Source organism: Lytechinus pictus, chromosome 15 (genome assembly GCF_037042905.1).
Source record: "Lytechinus pictus isolate F3 Inbred chromosome 15, Lp3.0, whole genome shotgun sequence".
NCBI lineage: Eukaryota > Metazoa > Echinodermata > Echinoidea > Temnopleuroida > Toxopneustidae > Lytechinus > Lytechinus pictus.
Genome location: NC_087259.1, coordinates 22,521,935 through 22,541,269, shown reverse-complemented (window position 1 = coordinate 22,541,269; position 19,335 = coordinate 22,521,935). Strand labels below are relative to the sequence as shown.

The 19,335-nt window shown below is 37.2% G+C and overlaps 1 protein-coding gene across 3 annotated transcripts in view; it reads left to right on the top strand.

Annotated features, from left to right (window-relative positions):
• The window catches only part of LOC129277435 (coiled-coil domain-containing protein 18-like), a 35,990-nt gene that overhangs the window by 3,637 nt on the left and 13,018 nt on the right, over positions 1–19,335 (top strand). For all 3 annotated transcript variants that reach the window (XM_064109950.1, XM_064109949.1, XM_064109951.1), the window contains exons 2-20: positions 1,085–1,252; positions 3,510–3,699; positions 4,259–4,468; positions 4,725–4,834; positions 5,443–5,571; positions 5,982–6,078; positions 7,061–7,182; positions 7,789–8,047; positions 8,587–8,708; positions 11,126–11,286; positions 12,105–12,325; positions 12,986–13,126; positions 14,083–14,193; positions 14,604–14,738; positions 15,623–15,817; positions 16,709–16,876; positions 17,483–17,625; positions 18,045–18,208; positions 18,707–18,920. In XM_064109950.1, coding sequence (XP_063966020.1) covers positions 1,134–1,252; positions 3,510–3,699; positions 4,259–4,468; positions 4,725–4,834; positions 5,443–5,571; positions 5,982–6,078; positions 7,061–7,182; positions 7,789–8,047; positions 8,587–8,708; positions 11,126–11,286; positions 12,105–12,325; positions 12,986–13,126; positions 14,083–14,193; positions 14,604–14,738; positions 15,623–15,817; positions 16,709–16,876; positions 17,483–17,625; positions 18,045–18,208; positions 18,707–18,920 — 3,011 coding nt within the window. In that variant the 5' untranslated portion in view covers positions 1,085–1,133. The remainder of the gene's footprint in view (positions 1–1,084; positions 1,253–3,509; positions 3,700–4,258; positions 4,469–4,724; positions 4,835–5,442; positions 5,572–5,981; positions 6,079–7,060; positions 7,183–7,788; positions 8,048–8,586; positions 8,709–11,125; positions 11,287–12,104; positions 12,326–12,985; positions 13,127–14,082; positions 14,194–14,603; positions 14,739–15,622; positions 15,818–16,708; positions 16,877–17,482; positions 17,626–18,044; positions 18,209–18,706; positions 18,921–19,335) is intronic.

The following is a 19,335-nucleotide window of genomic DNA, read 5'->3' as shown; positions in this document are numbered from 1 at the left end:
AACTTTCACCATTCTGTTTAATTTATTTTTCTCCTTCCCAACACAACATTTTATGGCCAAGGCTGGATTCCCCTTTAAGATTTTTGTTAGATGATTGAATTTTTTTTGTTTGCTTGAAGTTGAAGTTTAAACTTTCTTCCTTTCGTCTCGCCTGGACTATAGGCGCCGCTTTTCCTGCGGCGGTGTCGTCAACATTGAAATTTTAACCAAGGTTGAGTTTTTGAAATATCGTCATAACTTACAAAGTATATGGACCTAGTGTATATGAAAGTTGGACATACGGGTAGTCAAGTGTTACTGAACATCCTGCCTGAGTTTCAGGTCACATGACTAAGGTCAAGCCCGTCAAAGGTCATTTAGGGTCAGTGAACTAAGACCATGTTGGGGGAATCAATATTAAAATTTTGACCAAGGTTAAGTTTTTGAAATGTCATAACTTGGAAAGTAGGACCTTAGGACCATTTTGGGCTATTTGTGGAATTGTAATTTGGAAAGTATATGGACCTGGTTCATAAAACTTAGACATAAGGGTAATAGTGTATCACTTAACATCCTGCCCGAGTTTCAGGTCACATGACCAAGGTCAAACGTCACATAGGGTCAACAAACTGAGACCATTTTGGGGTATTTGTGGAATTGTCATCATAACTTTGAAACTTTATGGTTCTAGTTCATGACATAAGTCTAAGAGCAGCAATGTATCCCTGAATAGTTCTGTGCGCGTTTCAGGGACATGGCCAAGCTCAAAGGTCATTTAAAGGTCAATGAACTTTGGCCATGTTAGGAGTATACTTGAATTGGCATCATAACTTAGAAAGTTTATGGATCTAGCTCATGAAACATTGACATAAGGGTAATCAAGTATGAATGATTGTTTTGCACATGTCTTGGGTCACATGATCTTGGTCAAAGGTCATTTTGGGTGAATGGACATACTAATTTATTATCATATTGTTTTCTTCTGTGAATAATTATTCATTAGCTGATTTCAAAGGCAGCACTGCTGCTATATCGAATTGCGTAATGCAAGCGACTGAGACTGCCAGAGGTGTTCCACTTGTTTTTTCTTTTGTTCTTTTTTAAGATGGATGAAGAAGAATGGATTCCAGCTGATCTATCATTGATGTAGCACCATGGCCCAAACAAGTAGTGATGAGGATTTGTTGCTGAAGAATGTGGCAGAACTGCGCCGGAAGCTCATCCGAACTGAACAAAACTTACAACTTCTTCAAACACCAAGGCGGGATCATAGGTAAGACCTGAGGAAACTTACCAAAATGAATAATTCCTTGCTCTAAAAAATTGTAAAAACAAATGGACTTTTCCATGCTCAACATCTAGATGACAGCAAATAATCACATAAGTGTCCATCCCTACATGTACATGTACTTGAAAAGTCAAAGTGCACAGATAATTGTTAAACTAAGAATAAGATGTGTGAAAACTTTTTTGTATTTGTTATTTGCAATCAAGTAAGAGCTTTGAGAGTTTTAACCCTATCTAGGCCGGGGTATTTTAGGAGTTCATATGGCAGGGGGGGGGGGGGCCTCCCAGGCCCCCCCTGAGATCTCGGCCGTTGGCCGCGCGATCGCACCGAAAATTGGCGCGCAGGTTGCATAAAAGTTACTAGCCCTGGGAGTAAAATTTGATCCATCGAAGCATTCGATCAGTTTGCCAACAATCGGCACTCGAATGTTACTTTTTACACTAATCGAATGTTCGCCAGATGATGATTACTGATTTGAAACATTTGATTATCAAAAGTACATGACTGTAAACTTAGATTTTTGAAAACAAAGTGCAAGATATCAAATGAAAATTATGCTAAAATTAACAAATTCCAAAGATTGTATCTCTTTCATGACACACAATGACGACTAAGCCGCGGCGACCGCGCACAATTCAGATGTGTTGGGCTGATGTGCACGTACGTCTCTATAGGCGCTGTGCTGGACGCACTGAGTCGGATGAGCTCAGTTTGCTCATTATACATTGTATGTGATTACAGCCACGCCCAATAATCATTCCAAAAGCGCTTAACGAATACGCCCATATTGTCATAATAGTTAACTTGTACGCGAATCCTCTGAATCAGTCATGAGAAGCCACACCTCAGTATCGAACTTGCTATATTATGATGGGTAGGGCCTAGTGAGGGGGTTTCCCAATGACAAATTCGGTGCAAAAGCACTACAAATACTGCACATCCATTCCCACCAATTCCCACCCTATGGGCGGGATGTCAGCACAAGTACGAAATGCAATACACAGCACATCCATTTCCAGGCACGGGCATATTTCTCATTTTCCTTTCCTATTGTTTCTTTGATTGGGCTTATGGGTGGGATTTATGATAAAAGTCAGCGCAATCATGAACATGATTATTATGTAGATTACGTACGCAATACGATACATGTACATGCACAGGACATCAATTCCCAGACACGTGCAGTTCTCAATCTCCTTTGCTATTTCGTCCTTTGAGTGGGCTTGTGGGCGGGATCTAAGTTCGTATCAGCGCAAGTCTAACATAAGTAATAGTATACAATACATACAACACATCCATTAATCAGTCACGCGCAGTTCTCAATATCCTTTGCTATTTGTTCTTTGAGTGGGACCGTGGGCGGGATCTACGTTCGCACCAGCACAAGTACTAACATACGTAAGACATACAGCACATCCATCCCAGTCACGCGCAGTTCTCAATCTCCTTTGCTATTCGTTCTTGGAATGGGCTCATGGGCGGGACCTACATGTATGTTCATATCAGCGCAAGTACTAACGTACGCAATACATACATACAACACATCCATGCATTCTAGAGGTCACGCACATAGTTCTCAAACTCCTTGTTATTCGTCCATTGTGTGCACTCATGGGCGGGATTTATGACATACCAGAGCAAGTGCAAGCATAGCTAATACATACAACACATCCATGCACCATATAGCGGTCACGCACAGTTCTCAATCTCCTTTGCTATTCGTTCATTGTGTGCAGTGAGGGCGGGATAAATGACAAAACAGAGCAAGTACATGTTCCTTGTATGTACATACAATGCATTTATTCCAAGTTCCACTCCCATCATACCAGTTAGCTCGGCTACCGGTAGGTCATGGAAGTAGGTCAACTTTTGTGTGTGTGATTTCTGATATTCCAGGAATCTCGATTAATCAAACTAATCGATTGTTTACTCTGGCGAACAATCGAATGGCAAAAAGGGTATTCGTCCCAGGCCTAAAAGTTACCATTATGGTAACTTTGCCATGAAATCATAACTTGCAAGGAATCCTTGATTTTGAGTGGCTGTTTGATAATTGTTACCATTGTAGTTACCATTGGATTGCAAAGTTTACCATAATAATGCAAAGGGGCCTTGGCTCTGACATTTTAAGAAATGTGAAATTAATTGATTGAATTACCATTCAAAGCTCATGTACTGCAAGGATTTTAATTGTGCATATTTCACATTTCCAATTCTTACCCTTTTTCTTCTTTTTAATCAGGTACTTGGATGACTTTGAGTATGATGTGGTTCCAGAAGAAGATGAGCAGTTACCAGCGTTGACCCTTGATGACCTGACCCCTGACCGTGTGACCTCATCGACGTCCCTGAGGTCAGAGCAGAGTGAATACAGCAGAAAGAGTTCTAGAGTATCCCATGTCTCCACCTCTAAGCAGAGCAGGAAATCAAAGGTTGGTTTTAAATGTGAAATATTGTCAGTGTTGAGAAGCATTTTATAGTTCTAATTATTCTAGTTAGTATTATTACTGGTTCTGGCTTTGAAAACATATAACTCTGTTTACTGAAATAATAGCGAATTTCTAGACAAGGGGCCAATTGCAGAAAGAGATGCGTTTAGATGCAACTACAAAAGAAAAAAACAAGCGCAAGACCCTGATATGCACATTCCATTGATTAAAATTGAAGTTGCGTTAGAGTTTTTGAGCTGTGTTTGATCAGAACTCTGTTTAGAACGGACCGGACCTCAGGCCAGGAACATGGAAAGTTTCTGCAAAAATGCCCTCTCATTTTGTGATCTGGAAAGTGACTTTTAATAGATTTCTTTGTACATGTAGATGAAATGAGGAATTTATTTGAATGTTATGAGTGTTAGAACGTGTAATTCATCAGCAAAGAAGTGATCATTTGAATGCTTGATGGATATGAGATATTTGTTACATACATGTACATGCATAATACAATATTAATCATCTGCATATTTAATTAAAAAAAAATCTTTTCTCAAATCAGTATGAAAGTGGCCAGGACCTTTCAGCCCATTCCTCCACCTCTTCTCTACTGGATGGAACTGCTCTTGATCCAGACACTGCAGAGAACCGCCATCTTCGCAAGAAGCTCAAGGCACTGCGGGAGGAGAACAGCAACCTGGTGGGAGAGAACCACAGTCTGCAGAACCAGATAGAAAGCTCCCAGTATGAACTCAGACTAACTAAAGGACAGGTACGATAACAAGAATTCTTGGGATTTGAGGAAGGGGGTGTTTCATAAAGCTGTTTGTAAAGTCGTGAATGAAATATGATGTGCCAAAAGTACTTCGAGGGGTTCAATCCAAAAATTACTGTTTGGTAAATTGCAAAAATGTAAACCCTGAAAATCATTTATTTTGATTACATTATGAAATAAAGCATATCAAATAAAATACCTTTATTTAAATGTCATTATTCATCATTATTTGTTTTATATTCTATTATTAAAGCTGAAGATGCTAGGCATTGAGATTGATGGAAGTAGATCATCCATTGCAAGCCTCAGGAAGAAATGTGAATCACTCAAGACAGAGCTCAAGGTTAATGGGTCAGCACTCAGGTGAGAGATGGAGAGGAAGAACAAAGGAGGAAGTGAAAGAGAAAGATAGATGGATTTGTGCAGGGAGTGAGAGATGAAGAAACATTAAATAGGAAGTATTCATCTCTGCGACAGAGCTCGAGGTCTATCTATTGGTCTACACTGAGATAAGAGAAACAATGAATTTGGGATTTGAGAAGTGAGAGAGACTGAATGAAAGGATAGTTTAAAGTATGGATCTTTTCTTGAGACAGAGCTTAGAGAGGACAGAATGAGAGAATGAGAGATAGAGAAAGAGAGAGTCCAGAAACCTAATGAATGTATTACTGTAAAGTACTTTGGGGAACCATACCTGTCAACTCTCCCTGTTAAACTCCAGAATTTGTGAATGAGAGAGCCACTTCCTCCCCTTTGTCCATATTTATATAAACAAATTGTCTGTACTATTGGAGTAAACTATGGAATGTTTCCATTTGTCTCACTTTGTTTAGTTCCAGGGTTGCCAGGTATGGAAAAATGGGGAGGTAGGTAGAAGGGGGAGGGTTGATATTTCAATGATTGTTTTTTCTCTCTCTCTTTGAACACCAAATATGAAGAAACTTCAGTATGGAGATCTTTTTCTTTTTCAGGATAGCAGAGAAGAGCCTTGATGAGAGTGGGAGGCAGCTATCAGACAAGGAGTCTCTCATTCAGAGTCATCGTCAAGAAGTGAAGAAGATGCGCTCAGAGCTTCAAGAAGAACAAAAATTGAGAGACAGGTGAGCTTAAAGTTGGAGAGGGGTTCTCAAAGACAAATAAGGGGGTGGGGTACATGTACCTTCACTGGCGTTCAAGGGGAGTAACTATTAGGTACACTAAAGACATTTGCAATCCTTTTATGTCACAAATAATCATGTCTTGCAAAGATTTTGTGGCCTGCTTCTCGCACCAGGTTGTATGAATGGATTTGTTAAAGTTTAAGTCAATGCAAATTTGCAATTAGCTTTTTTGGAATCTATTGCAAATATTTTTTCTACCATTAACTTTGACTGAATGCACCTTATAAAAGCATGCTATTTGAAGAAATACCCTTTTGTTTTTATTTAGGAATGAACAAGTGTGTAGAATTTGGTCTGAATGTACAAAATTTGCCTTTTCTTTTCCATTTTCTTCTCCCTTCCTCCCTCAGGATGGAAATGCAGAGAGATGAAACTGCAAGAAAACTAGAAGAATTGAATGAACAGCTTGATAATTACAGATTCGACACTCAGGATCAACTAAGAATGGTATTCAATTTCATATCTATTTGTAATTTCAATAGTGATTTCCATGGATACAACACAAGAAATGCAAAGGATTCCATCTACCTAAGCCAAGACTCTCATCTTTTAAAAACTCAATTTTATTTCAAGGACCACAACTCTGGAATTCTGTTTCTGTAGACATCAAGTAATCAGTTTCATTAAATGTTTTAAAGTCAAAATCAAGGCAATTTATTTTAAATAGTAATTCATAAAGTTTGTTTGTATAAATTTCATTCATAGACAGGCATTATAGGCACCCCCCCCCCCTTCGTTGTAGTTTAGTGATTTTTGTCTATCTTTGTTATTGAAGTCTTTGTATAATTATTATGTTATAGGGTCAGCTAATCACAAGGCTTGTTCCTTTCTTGCTGTCCCTCTCATATTCAATCCAATGTTTATTTCTATTTGTTGTTGTTTTTTCTATTTTGTGAATATGATACTTTGTATATGTATGTTTTTGTATGGATATTTATGAGCAAATAAATTGAAATTGAAATTGAATTTATCACTTGGTACAATAAGAATATAGCAAGAATGGTAAAATGTCCCTAAAGCAACCATGTCATCATATTGAGGGCCAAATTCCTTTTGAGAGAAAAATGTTTGTTTACTATAACAGAGGTTAAAAGAAAATGGGTCGGTCGTTTTCCCCCCTTTTCATGTCATGGATTTGTTCTACCATGCCATTCTTTAGTTAGAAAAATAATAGGCAAAACAATGAAAATCAATCGGATGATAAATTTGATCACTGATTAGTGATTGTATACTTTGTGAAAAAGGGGTTAAACTCTAATAATGTTGTTGTGGCATTGACCCCAGATGTTTTTGTGTACATGACAGTAAGGGCTTTTAGTATGTTCATGACAATAATTGCTTAAATTCAATTATCACATCATTGTGCTATCACCAACTTTAACACTGTAGGGTAATTTCAAATTGATTTCTCTCTAACTTGTGAATGCAGCTAGCAGCTTCTGAAGAGCACCTGAGGGGTAGTCTAGAACACTGTGATCGTGAGAGGGAAGAGCTTCTTGAGAGGGCTACGTCACTGGAGGAAGACTTACAGGATGCAAGGGATGAGATCAGGTAAGTATAGATACATCCATGCAAGAAACATTCAGAATTCTTGTACGGACATGGTGCAACAAAGCCAGGATGATTACTTGTGTCTAAAGATGTGGGATATTTGGCATCAGGAAGTGTTGCAGAGGCATCAAAATTGAAATCGCAATGACATTGTTTAATTGTAAATTGGATTTGTTTGATAAATCCCAATTGAATTCAAAATAATTTGCTGCAGTGTTTCCTAACTATTTTCTAAAGTTTCTTGGGTAACATTTAATACCATAATTGCATCGCCCAGGGATTATTTACAAAGATTTAGTGTGCAATTCACTACAAATTATGTTTCTAGGCAAAATACGTAAATCAAAAATGTTTTTACTTTAAATGAATAAGAAGAATTATTCATTCAATTTTGTTTATGAATATAGTAGTATTAACAATGATTGTCATCCTGATCTCGGGGGGGGGGGGGGGGGGGGGGAGGGGTAGGATACCCACCCCCCCCCCTATAAAAAAGACCAAAAAAATTACCATGGGAATATCTTGCCTCATGACATTCCTCTATTGTGAGAATTGTTTCTCCTTTTCTTTTGATTCCATCTCTCTTCCTCATCTCACCGGAAACAGAACACTGAGGGAGTCCGCCAATTTGCTGAGCCAGACAGAGACTGCCCTCCAAGGCTCCAGGCATGAGGCCCAGGAGCATGTTAGCAGGATCCACGACCTGGAGACAGCACTCCTCACCAGGGATAGGGAGAACCAGGAGCTCACCGACCTTACCTCAAGGCAGAGCGAACGTCTAGCAGAGTGTCAGAGAGACATTGAGAAGAGCCGTGAACAGCTGCAGAAGCTTGAAGGAATGGTTGCTAGAAGTGCTGCAAGAGAAGTAAGAGTTCTATTGAAATCTATATTGCTGACTAATGTCATGTATATGTGATAGAGACTGTATTATTAAGAGATCATTACTCCAAGAAATGTGGAAATGTGTGATTGGTTTTTGAAATACCAAAGTTTAGAGGATAAATAAGTATTTGAAATTTCAGTCTGTCATTATGAGCTACCAGAGCATTTTTATTACGAGAAAACAGCAGGTGTTTTATATAATTTATTCTCACTTTAGTAGAAAATCATTTGAGACATGAAACTGTAGAAAGTTATGGGTAAAATTCATTGAATGCTGTTGAATTGTACTGTTCTATGTAGGGACGTGAAATTGATGCATCAAATTATGATTTGGGTTGCACGATATGACAGCAATATTGGAACTTCAATGGAAAGGTGATGTTGGGTCCACACTTTCCAATGTTTGATGAAAGGGTGTACATTTGTGTATCATAAGTAACGTAGTGTACAAGGGCATATATTATACAGCACAGATCCCCTGTGTCATGGATTTTGTTGTGTTTGTATAAACATCTCCTGCAGAGTGTCAAAGGGAGAAGCTCTACACATCTCACACAATCTTCTGGCCCCACTAGAGATTCAGGTTTTGAAACCGATATGGAATTATTGTCAACCACCAGCCAAACTGTAGTATCCGAGCTCAGGTATATCTATATTTTGCTTTCGTTATGGTTACTCCCGTAGGAACTCAGCAGGAGAGCTTTTTGCTGGTATAATACTAAGCTGGTATATAGCCAAATACATAGGAAACATTTTACGTCTTATCTAATCAGGCATAGTGACTTACCTTATAAATGACAGAAATTACTCTTTAGTCTTTTTATCAAAATGAAGAATATGGCAGATCGGGGATTCAACTCACAACCTTAAGATCCTGAGGCCAATGCTCTAACTATTAAACCACATGAATCATATATAATAGCGAGGCATATTGTAGATATACTATGTGCATGAACAGATACAGACCAGTTGTACATAATTGTCAGCACCCTACTGAGGCAAATACAGGATAGTATGCCTATAGTTATGACATGATAATTGTACATGTAGGCACTAAATAATACATTTTGTGATATATAATGTGCCTCGGAATAGAATATTTCTAGATAGATGGCACTATATAAATGCCTATTATTATTATTACCATTACTATTATTATGTGCAAGTTGTATTCTTTTCTTGAGGCTGAGCAAATAAGTACTAATAAAGTAGAATCATGGCATTGGAATTGATTTTCTAAATGACAAGCAAGCCCAAAGTGAGATTCCCCCATACTTAATTTTTGTCTCGCCTACATAGCAGAGCGAGACTATAGGCGCCTTTTTTCTGACGGCGGCGTCTTCGTCAACATTGAAATCTGAACCAAGGTTAAGTTTTTGAAATGTCATCATAACTTAACCCTAAAATGGCCGGGGGGGGGGGTTGAATCAACCCCCCCCTCAACATTTTCTGCGATCATTCCGCCGCGCGAATTTTTTTGACCGCGCCACTCGCAGAGTTTATACCTTTAAGTCTCGCACATCTTTTGAGACCAAATTTACGACGCCCGGGTTCGCGGTTTCGAAATTACGCAACATTATGTAAGTGCATGTCAGACCAAAAATTGTTCCATAACGTGATTTTGTGTACAAAGTCAATGCAAATTGAGTTTTCTCATCTTATTCATAAAGATATGATTATTTTTACTTTAAACAGCTGAAAGCAATTGATTTTAGCATAATTATGCTTCAAAAAGGTTGTGCAATAAATCTGGTGAAAAAAACAAAGAAAAACAAAAGGTTGAAAAACAATGAAATACATAAGAAATTCATAAAACAATAAAATATATAAGAAATTGATTTCCAAACCGAAGTTTTTTTCAATTGCCATTGTTAAGAATGCTACAAAGAATATTTTTACCAAAATTTAGCATTCTAGGAGCTTTATTTAGTGAATTAGAGCAAAAAGTATGATTTATGCATAAATTAGCATAATTAATTCATATAAAATAAAATCTCATTATTTTGGAAAATTTTACCATACAGCCTTGTAGATTACATCGCACACTACCAGCGGGCAAATTTTTGCAGCGCTCGCGCGATCGGCGGCTGAGATCTCAGGGGGGGGTTGAATCAACCCCCCCTGGCCACAGAACAGCCAAAAAAGCCCGGCCTAGTTAGGGTTAAGTAAATGGACCTCGTTCATAAAACTTGGACATAAGGGTAATCAAGTATTACTAAACATCTTGCCTGAGTTTCAGGTCACATGACCAAGGTCAAAGGTCATTTAGGGTCAATGAACTTAGACCATGTTGGGAGGAATCAATATCAAAATCTGAACCAAGGTTAAGTTTTTGAAATGTAATAACTTTGAAAATACGTGTATATAGACCTAGTTCATGATCTTTGACATAAGGGTAATAGTGTATCACTGAAGATCCTGCCCGAGTTTCAGGTCACATGACCAAGGTCAAAGATCACTTAAGGTCAACAATCTTTGACCCTGTTGGGGTATCTGTAGAATTGTTTCATAACTTGAAAAGTTTATGGATCTAGTTCATGAAACTTGGACATAAGAGTAACCATGTATCCCTAAATATCCTGTGCGTGTTTCAGGTCATGTGACCAAGATCAAAGGTCATTTAAGGTAAACGAACTTTGGCCGTGTTGGGGGTATTTGTTGAATTGGCGTCATAACTTAGAAACTTTATGGATCTACACATGTTGTTCATGAAACATAGACATAAGGGTAATAAAGTATGTTTTGCACACATCTTACATCACATGATCATGGTCAAAGGTCATGTTGGGTCAATGGACAGAGTATTTTATTATCATATGAGTGTTTTCTTTTGTAAATAATTATTCAATAGCTGTTTTCAAAGTCAGCACTGCTGCTATATCGAATCGCGTAATGCAGGTGAGACTGCCAGAGGCATTCCACTTGTTTATGTTTGGAATGATTGTACCTTGTGCTAATTTTCAATTTATTCATTCTTGACACAACTAGCTTATGACTTGGCTTATGATATGATATACAAATAGCAAATAGGCAATAGCATTCCTGGTAATCTCTTGTACAGGTATCAGCTAGCGGTGAAGGATGTGGAGATCCAGCAACTCAGGTCATCTCAGTTCCCTGATCACCAACCCAGCCTGTCTTCCCTTCAGGATGGGAGTAACAGTAGAAGTCCAACCAGTCTCAGGGCACAGCTGGCAGTATTAATGGAAAAAAGCAAGTTGGGTGAGTAGCATATGAGCAAGATGTATGAATGAATGCATGCATGGGTTGGTGAGTGGATGGTGAATAGGTGGAGAAATTGCTTGAAAAAAGGGAAGCATGGATAAATCAATTCATTCAAGTTTATGGAGGAAATTTGTTTCGGAATTTACTTACATACATTTCATGACAATATCTAAAAAGTACATGAGTGAAAGACGTGCAAAGTATAAACGACAATTATACAGAAATGATTCACCATTACAAAAAAAAAATATTCAAACATGATGTCAAAAAAAATAAAATTCCTACAAGGTACCATGTTTCAAATCAGGTGGGTGTTTCATAAAGCTGTTTTTTAGTTACGAGTTAATTTACAAACAACTGGTGATCTTTTCTTGTTGTAAATGATACACACAGGATTTTTATTGGTGTTAATGTAGTTCTTAAGAAAGGGTCACCAGTCATTTGTAAAGTTGCTTGTACAAATAGCTTTATGAAACACCCACCTGGTTTTATCACCTGTAAGACATCTGCAAAGAGGCATGGATAAATGTTAGAGTGTACATGTATAAGCCTATAGATAAAGGGGGGGGGGTAATATATGTAGGGGCAATGCTATATAATTATCAACCATTTTTGGTACCACTGACCATATATTTTCTCCCTCTTTACTTCCTTTCATAAAGTACTCAAGCCCAGCTAATTTATGTGCATTACAAGTTTTCATAGTCTAAAAAACAGATAAATCATTTCAGAAACGTCCCACATATAGCGGGTCAGATTTCCACAGGATTAAGAAATTATAATTCATTTTTCTTATTGATACATATTTTTTCAAGAGGAAAGGAAGGCACTTGAACTAGAGAAGGTGATTGGCTGCCTGAAATCAGAAGCCAGCAAAATGAGCAATGAGAACAGCCGTCTGAAGCAGAAGCTGGCCGATTCGGAATCCGGCAGATCGTCTCTTGAATCGGGCATGATGCTTAGGGATGATCAGCTCACGCACCTCCATGGGGAGATTCGAGAGAAAACTAGTGATGTTATCAAATTGGAGAAAGAGGTAATTCCCCTGACACGTTGCTGACCCCAAATTAATACTGGCCTCAAGGTGACTGATAATGAATAGTTGTTAACCCATTGCCAACAGGAATGTATTCTAACTTGTAACAGTATAAGAACTTGATAGTCATTCCAGGAATTAATTCATGGATAAATTTGAAGTATATATGAGTACTATTTAAAAGCGAGTTAATTCTTTGAGTACCTGATTTGGGTTGTTACTGTAAGTTTAAATGATTCTTATAACAAGAAACTCTAATAATTGGTACTTTAGTACAGACTTCTATAAACCAATCTGAATTTCTACATTTTCAAGCTCTTGTTTCAGTAATTTGTCTGCTTGTTATTCACAATTTATCTAATCATAAAGACTAAGTTGTGTTTCAATAATTTGTCTAATTGTTATTTACAGTTTATCTAATATAGACCACGTTGTGTTAGACGAAGTGGACTTTAGACAAAATGCTAATTAAGTGGCAATTAGACCAAAACATTATTAGACAAACTGGTTGTAGACAAAATGGGATTAGACCATCTTGAATGAAACAAAATTGACAGTTTATATAATGGTTGAAGACCATAAAAAGAACACCCTGCTGGGCTGATGGTGATGAATGGGCTATTGTCTGGCATTAAAACACTCTTGTTTCTTTCTTATTAGCTGAAGAAGGCAAAGGGGAAGATGTCTGCATTGGAGGCACAGCTGGAAGATAAGACTTCAACCTTCTCGGTCCATGTCGCTAACATTGAACAGCTACAGCGGACCCTTGATGTGACATCAACACAGCTAGCTGACACCAAAGTAAGGAAAGAAAATAGTTTGTTGGCCATACTCAGACAGACTGCAGTAAAACCCCTGGACTTTTACTTTTTATTCAAATTCAGAGGAGAAAAAATACAAATGTGCAAATTAATAAAAAACTGGCGAATGGAGATTCGACGTTTTTCTTGTCATGAGCGGAGGGTATTTCTGACTAACCCTCAATCTCCACTATATATGTACATTTTATCTCTATAGTATGCAAGGGTCCCTGTCACATGAACAAGACAACAAAATCTAGTAGTTTTCATATCATTCTAAAAAAAAACCTGACCAACTGACTACAAACTTTTTTTTTTTGGGGGGGGGGGGTGCTTAGCTGAATACTGCTATAATTGACCAACACCCATTCAGTAATGTTTAGTCAGCTTGGCAATTGATCATAAACATTTTGTCTGAAACCCACTTGGCTTAAGACTACTTAGTCTACTGTATAAATATCTGGTTTGAACCAGATGTTCATTTTCACAGAATTCAAAATACTAAGAAGTCAAATTTGTAGTTAGACCATCTGGGCAATACACAGTGGCCCGTATTCTGAAGTTGGGTTTAATTCAAACTTGGGTTTAAAGTTATGGTTTAAGTATGGAAAGCCATATGTGACATATATCATTAACAGTAGAGATATAACATTTCAGCTCATTTAACTCTCAAATCATTCTCAATTGTCCAGGAATTATGAATAGATAATTGTCTTCACAATCAAAGAACCAGGAAAGAGCAGAGTAAACATAAAAACATACAATGCAATAAGAATTTTGACTCTTGGCTTTCCATAATTTTAGCACAGAGTTAGACCATGGTCTAAGTTAAACCTGACTTCAGAATATGGGCCAATAAGTCCAAGTTATGGCCAGATCTAACTGTAATTGAGCAAACAAATATAAGACCAAGTTATTAAAAAGCAGTATTTTTTACTTTTATTTTTATTTTTTCAGAATGAACTGTTGAAGAAAGCATCTTCGGATGAGATACATTCCTCTCGCCTTGAAGAGATCAAGAGAATGAATAGAGAGCAGTGTCAAGATCTACATCATCAACTTGATCTGGTATGTCAGAAATTATCTCTCTGAGTCATTGTTCTACATGTTACTTATTTCTAACTATTAGAGATATATCATACTACCAGATCAATTCAAAGTCTTTATTTCTTATTGAATTCAGTAAGAGGCGAATGTTAAAGCAAATAATTTTATTTTATATGCTGTGTTCCTTGCAGAATTTTCATGTGTAATTAAGGACTTTTGTGTATACTTGTAACGGGTCAGCTTCTTTGAAATCTACAAGTGGAGAGATTTAGATCAAAGAAAAATACTTTTCAGGGTAGATGGAAACAAGTTGTAAAACATTTATTGACTATTGACTATACATATATTTTCTCTTATATAAGGCATCACTTGGCATACACTGAATGCCAAAAGGGTTATTTTATCTTAATAACTTTAATATTTTTCAATAGATGCATCAAAAGATGGAACAGCAATCACATGAAATGGTCTCCTTACAAGGAGATCGAACAAAACTACAGAGGGAGGCAAACCAGAAGAAAGAACAGCTGACAAAATTCAAGAACGACCTAGCCGAGAGTCAGAAGGTACAGAGTCTAATCAAAGTTTTAAGAACTTTTTTTGCTTTCTCATTGACATTCTTTTTCCTTATTCACAGACTTGTGAAATATTATTTGCCGTGTTTGATATTAGTTAGATTTTATTAGGTAGTAAGGGGTATGAAAATAATGTTTCAAGAGAATACACACTTTGAAACACTCTTTGAAATATTTGATGTCAATTTTAACCTACTACTCAAACGGTAAACAAGTACCCTGTAATTTGATAATTTTTTTTCACTTTATCCATCATTTATGTTCATAGTATTGCACACATTGCATATAATCCGGAAACGTATTTCATCATCAATGAAACTTACATAAATAACCTTTAAAAGTGATTCGTTGACACCAAACATGACAGGACCTACATGAAAGCAAGGTTGTAAAATCGAAGGTCCTTACAGGAGGGTACCATGATCCCTTGTTTTAAAAGTGTAGAAAATAAGAAATGCAATATGAGATTTATTTATATGATTTATTAGATATGACATCATAGTGCTCATTACAATAGAGGAGGGGATAAAGTGCATACATTGTGTGTGGGAAACCAAGAATCTGATGACCAGGATAATGATTATATATGTGCAGGGCTGCTGAAAATCAACATATTTTCAGAGAAAAACTGCTGATTTTCAACATCTCACTGATTCAGACATTGATTTCTTTCATTGGATTGTGTGCAATTGAGAAAGATCTCCCTTCCTCCTCAGTAAATTTTCCCTGAAATGTAAATATCAAAGTTGGCAGCTCTGTAGGTGTAGAGCACTTAGAAATTTTGTCCCAGCATTTTAGTCGCACACAAAAAAAGCATATTGTTATCATGAGGTTTTTTTTTTTTTAATATACAGTATATGTTTGTTTATGTTTAGGAGTTAGTCAACAAAGATGTTGAGAATCAGAAGCTATGGAACACCCTTCAGAGCAGGGCCGATGAGGGTACCCTTAGACTGGCCCAGATGGAGTCTGCACTGGAAGTTTGTAAGCAAGAACTCAATATGTATATAACACAGCTGGAAGATGTCAACACAAAACACCACCAAGAGAGGGCACTAAAGGATAGAGAGGTTTGTTGTCACAGTTTTGCTAACATTGCTATATTTCTTTATTTTTGGAGGAGAGCTTATCTATTCCAACAAATATAAGTTCTAGTATATATTTTCAAGAAGAAATTTTTGTATGAATATTGCTGTAGTTGTGCCTAAAGTTAACTTCTTTTATGGCCGCAAAACCTTGTACCCTTCTTTGTATATCTGTTTTGGGATGTATATACAAGTTTGTTTGAGATGCCTCTCTATTAGGATAAAAAAATGTCCTATAGCCTACTTGTACTGTTACAGCCCTTGAATGATAAAAGTGTCTTTAAGGAAGGCATCCTAGCCATAGATCAAACCATTAAAAGAATTTTTAGGGGTTTGCTATGCATCCACCCACCATAGATTGTAGCCAAATGCATTTTCAGAATGTTATTTGCTTGATTGCAAATACGTATGGCAGCTTTATAGTTTATACTGACACTTTGTAAGATCCTGTAGATCTTGCTATATCCATCATTTAAAATTCAACCAACTGACCTACCACAATTTTTCTAATTGAGAAATGATTAATGCTGGTGTGATATAATCAACCAAGTTTTATTTGTTTCTCTTCATATTACAATGAAGATTTATTTATTCAGAAGTTTGATTATAATTACATGTTTACATATATTTCTATTTTTACATTATTCTATGTAGGCACCAGCCAATGCAGAACCTCTCGACAGAATTTTAAAATTCTTGTAGGTGATCCTCAGGCATTGGCTGTTGCTCAATTTTATTTTTCTCTTGTAATGTATATATTAAATCTGTCATGTCTGTTATTATCTTGCCTGGAAGATAGATGGGTAGTTAGATAGATAGATGATAGATAGATAGATAGATAGATAAATTTTATCAATTTCTTTGTTTTATTTTCAGATTACAGATCTTGAAGATAGGTGGAAGAAGGCTACTGTAGAGACCGAGGAGCGAGGGATCAAAGTAGCAGATCTTGAGCAATCCTTGAGAGAAAGACAACAGATGTTACAGCAGAGCACAGAGAGAATAGCTGAGCTTGAAGATAAAGAGGCGCATCTAGAACAACAGGTACTTTTTCTTTTGGCATTCCTTGTCTAATATCAGAAAATAGATGTAGGGGTGCAAGGTTAAAGAATAATGCCAGTTAAGTAAGTTCAAACAGAATCCATTAAAATAATCGCCCTTATATACATAAATGAAAAATATATTGTGGCTGGGTTGATAAAACCTCGTATCTCAAAATTAAACAAAAATTAAGGGCAGCTTAGAAAGGGCTGTATTTCAAAAATAAAGCAATGGTGGCAGTCTCATATTGTCTGAAAATAGACTGCTGATACCTGTGAAGAACTCCTCCATGGCAAAAGAAGGTTGCTACCTGTGTTGTAATTCTAAAATCTAGCTTATTCTGAGCTGTCATCAAAATATTTTGATTTTGAGATATGAGGTTTTATTAGCCCAGCCACGATATGCTAATTTTCTTCTGGTGGCATCTGTGTAATTTACTGCACACTCCTGTGGGAAAAATTGTTTTTTCCCAATTTTTGAGCAAAATTATCCCCATATTTCACTTAATTGGGTTGGGTGATATGTAGTATTCTCATGTTGTAATCTTCTCTTTTCCCTCCTCACTCTTACTCCTCTTAACGATTTTTATCAATTTTTGAAATAATCTAGGTTTCTACTCTGTCCAAGGAGTTGAGCTTGTTGAGGTCAACGGCCACTCAAGAGGCTCAGGCCTTGGAAAAGAAGCTGCATCAAGCCTGCTTGGATCTAGAGGAGAGAACCAAACAACTGAGACAGTATCATCAAGAACTTGGGTGAGAATGTCACGCCCCATTTCACAAAATTGTTATCAATATCAGTTGCAATTTACAAGCACCTGTTATGTCCTATTGGAATAGTGAGCACTGTTTTAATGGCAGAGGCCAAAATTTTGATATAATTATAGGTATGGCATAGTTCATGAAACATTGCCCTCTCGTCCTGGTGCTATAGTTTACTACGTCATTCAGTTCTAGTCTAGAAACAACTTTTAATCATTTTTCATCATGTGTAACTCTTTGCATGAGTATAAAGACTCAAAACGTATTCTTATCAAGGTTACCATATGTGTATGCATTCAATTACAATTCACACTCTTTGTGAAATAGTAACCATGTTCCAACTCCAGTCCTGAAAACAGTCATTATTTCAGTTAGAACACAGGATAAACTGATAAGTCCATTGTTTTGTTTAGCTCTTCCCAGTCTGAGCTGGTGCTGTCAAGGAGCAAGGTGGCTGACCTGGAGGAGAAACTCAAAGACACCCGGCAAGATGGAGATAACCAGGCAGAGAAGACTACTCAGCTGGAAAAAGAGCTCCATGCCAACAAGCTCCAGTTAGAAGAAGCACAGAGCACAGGTGAGTTTTCACAGACATCTCAGGTTTGCTGAATTTAGAAGAATGAATTCAAATTATACCATTTAAGTTCTTGTTTAGATAAAAAAATTCCTACATTTTTTTCATAATATTACTGTTTACTCCTATGGGAAAAGCAGTGTCTTTTTCTATTTAATGAAGCAAAATCATCCCTATTTTTTAATGAGAGAGGTTGGGAGGCTTGATATCAACACTTGGTCTAACACCACTACATGTATAGTCTACAATAGATGAACTGTCGATGAATACAATTTCCAATTGACAAAGTGTAATATAAGCGATAGATGAAGTGGAAAATGTACCATCTGAGCATTAGACTAATTGAGAATTAGACTAAATCCTATTTGACCAAGTGTCATGTTAACCAAGCAGCAATTAGACCAAATGGGTTTAGCCCATGTGGTACAAGACTACCTGAAAAGTAGACCAACTGCTTGTAGACGAAGTGAAGATAAACCTCTGACATTGCCCTCTACACAGTGAAAGAACTGGAGGAGGTTCTTGAGAGGACCAAGGAAGAGTCCAAGACATCCAAGGAGCGCTGCCGTCACCTGGACACCGAGCTCCAGCAAGCCCAGGAGGATCTTAGAGCTGCTGCCACCCAGCTAGGGGAGCTCCATAGACTCCTCCAGAGGAGCAAGGCAGAGAATAAACACAAGCAGGAGAGAGTGGAGGAGCTCAATGAGTCTCTCAGGTATGGTGTGGTGACTGAAACAGTCACACCAACGAAACAAGACTCCAGGGCCCCATCTTACAAAGAGTTACAATTGATCCAATCAACCTCAATTCTGTGGAAATCCATCATTTCTACTGGAACTTTGAACATTGACCTTTATAAACATAGAGAAGCACTCTGTATTAGAAATAAAAACAATGAATGTTTGAATATACAACATATTTTGAACAAACATGCATAATAGATGTTGACGTTGCTGGCTTTCCATAGTTTTGGTTGATTGGATCTATCGCAACTCTTTGTAAGCGGATTCAGTGGTGTAACTGTAGCGTTAGGATTGAAATAATTGGGTCTTTGTCCAAGCTACCCTTCTAAAGTCAATTTTATAAGCTATTATAGTTATTATGATTATTATTCCTTGGATCAGTCATAG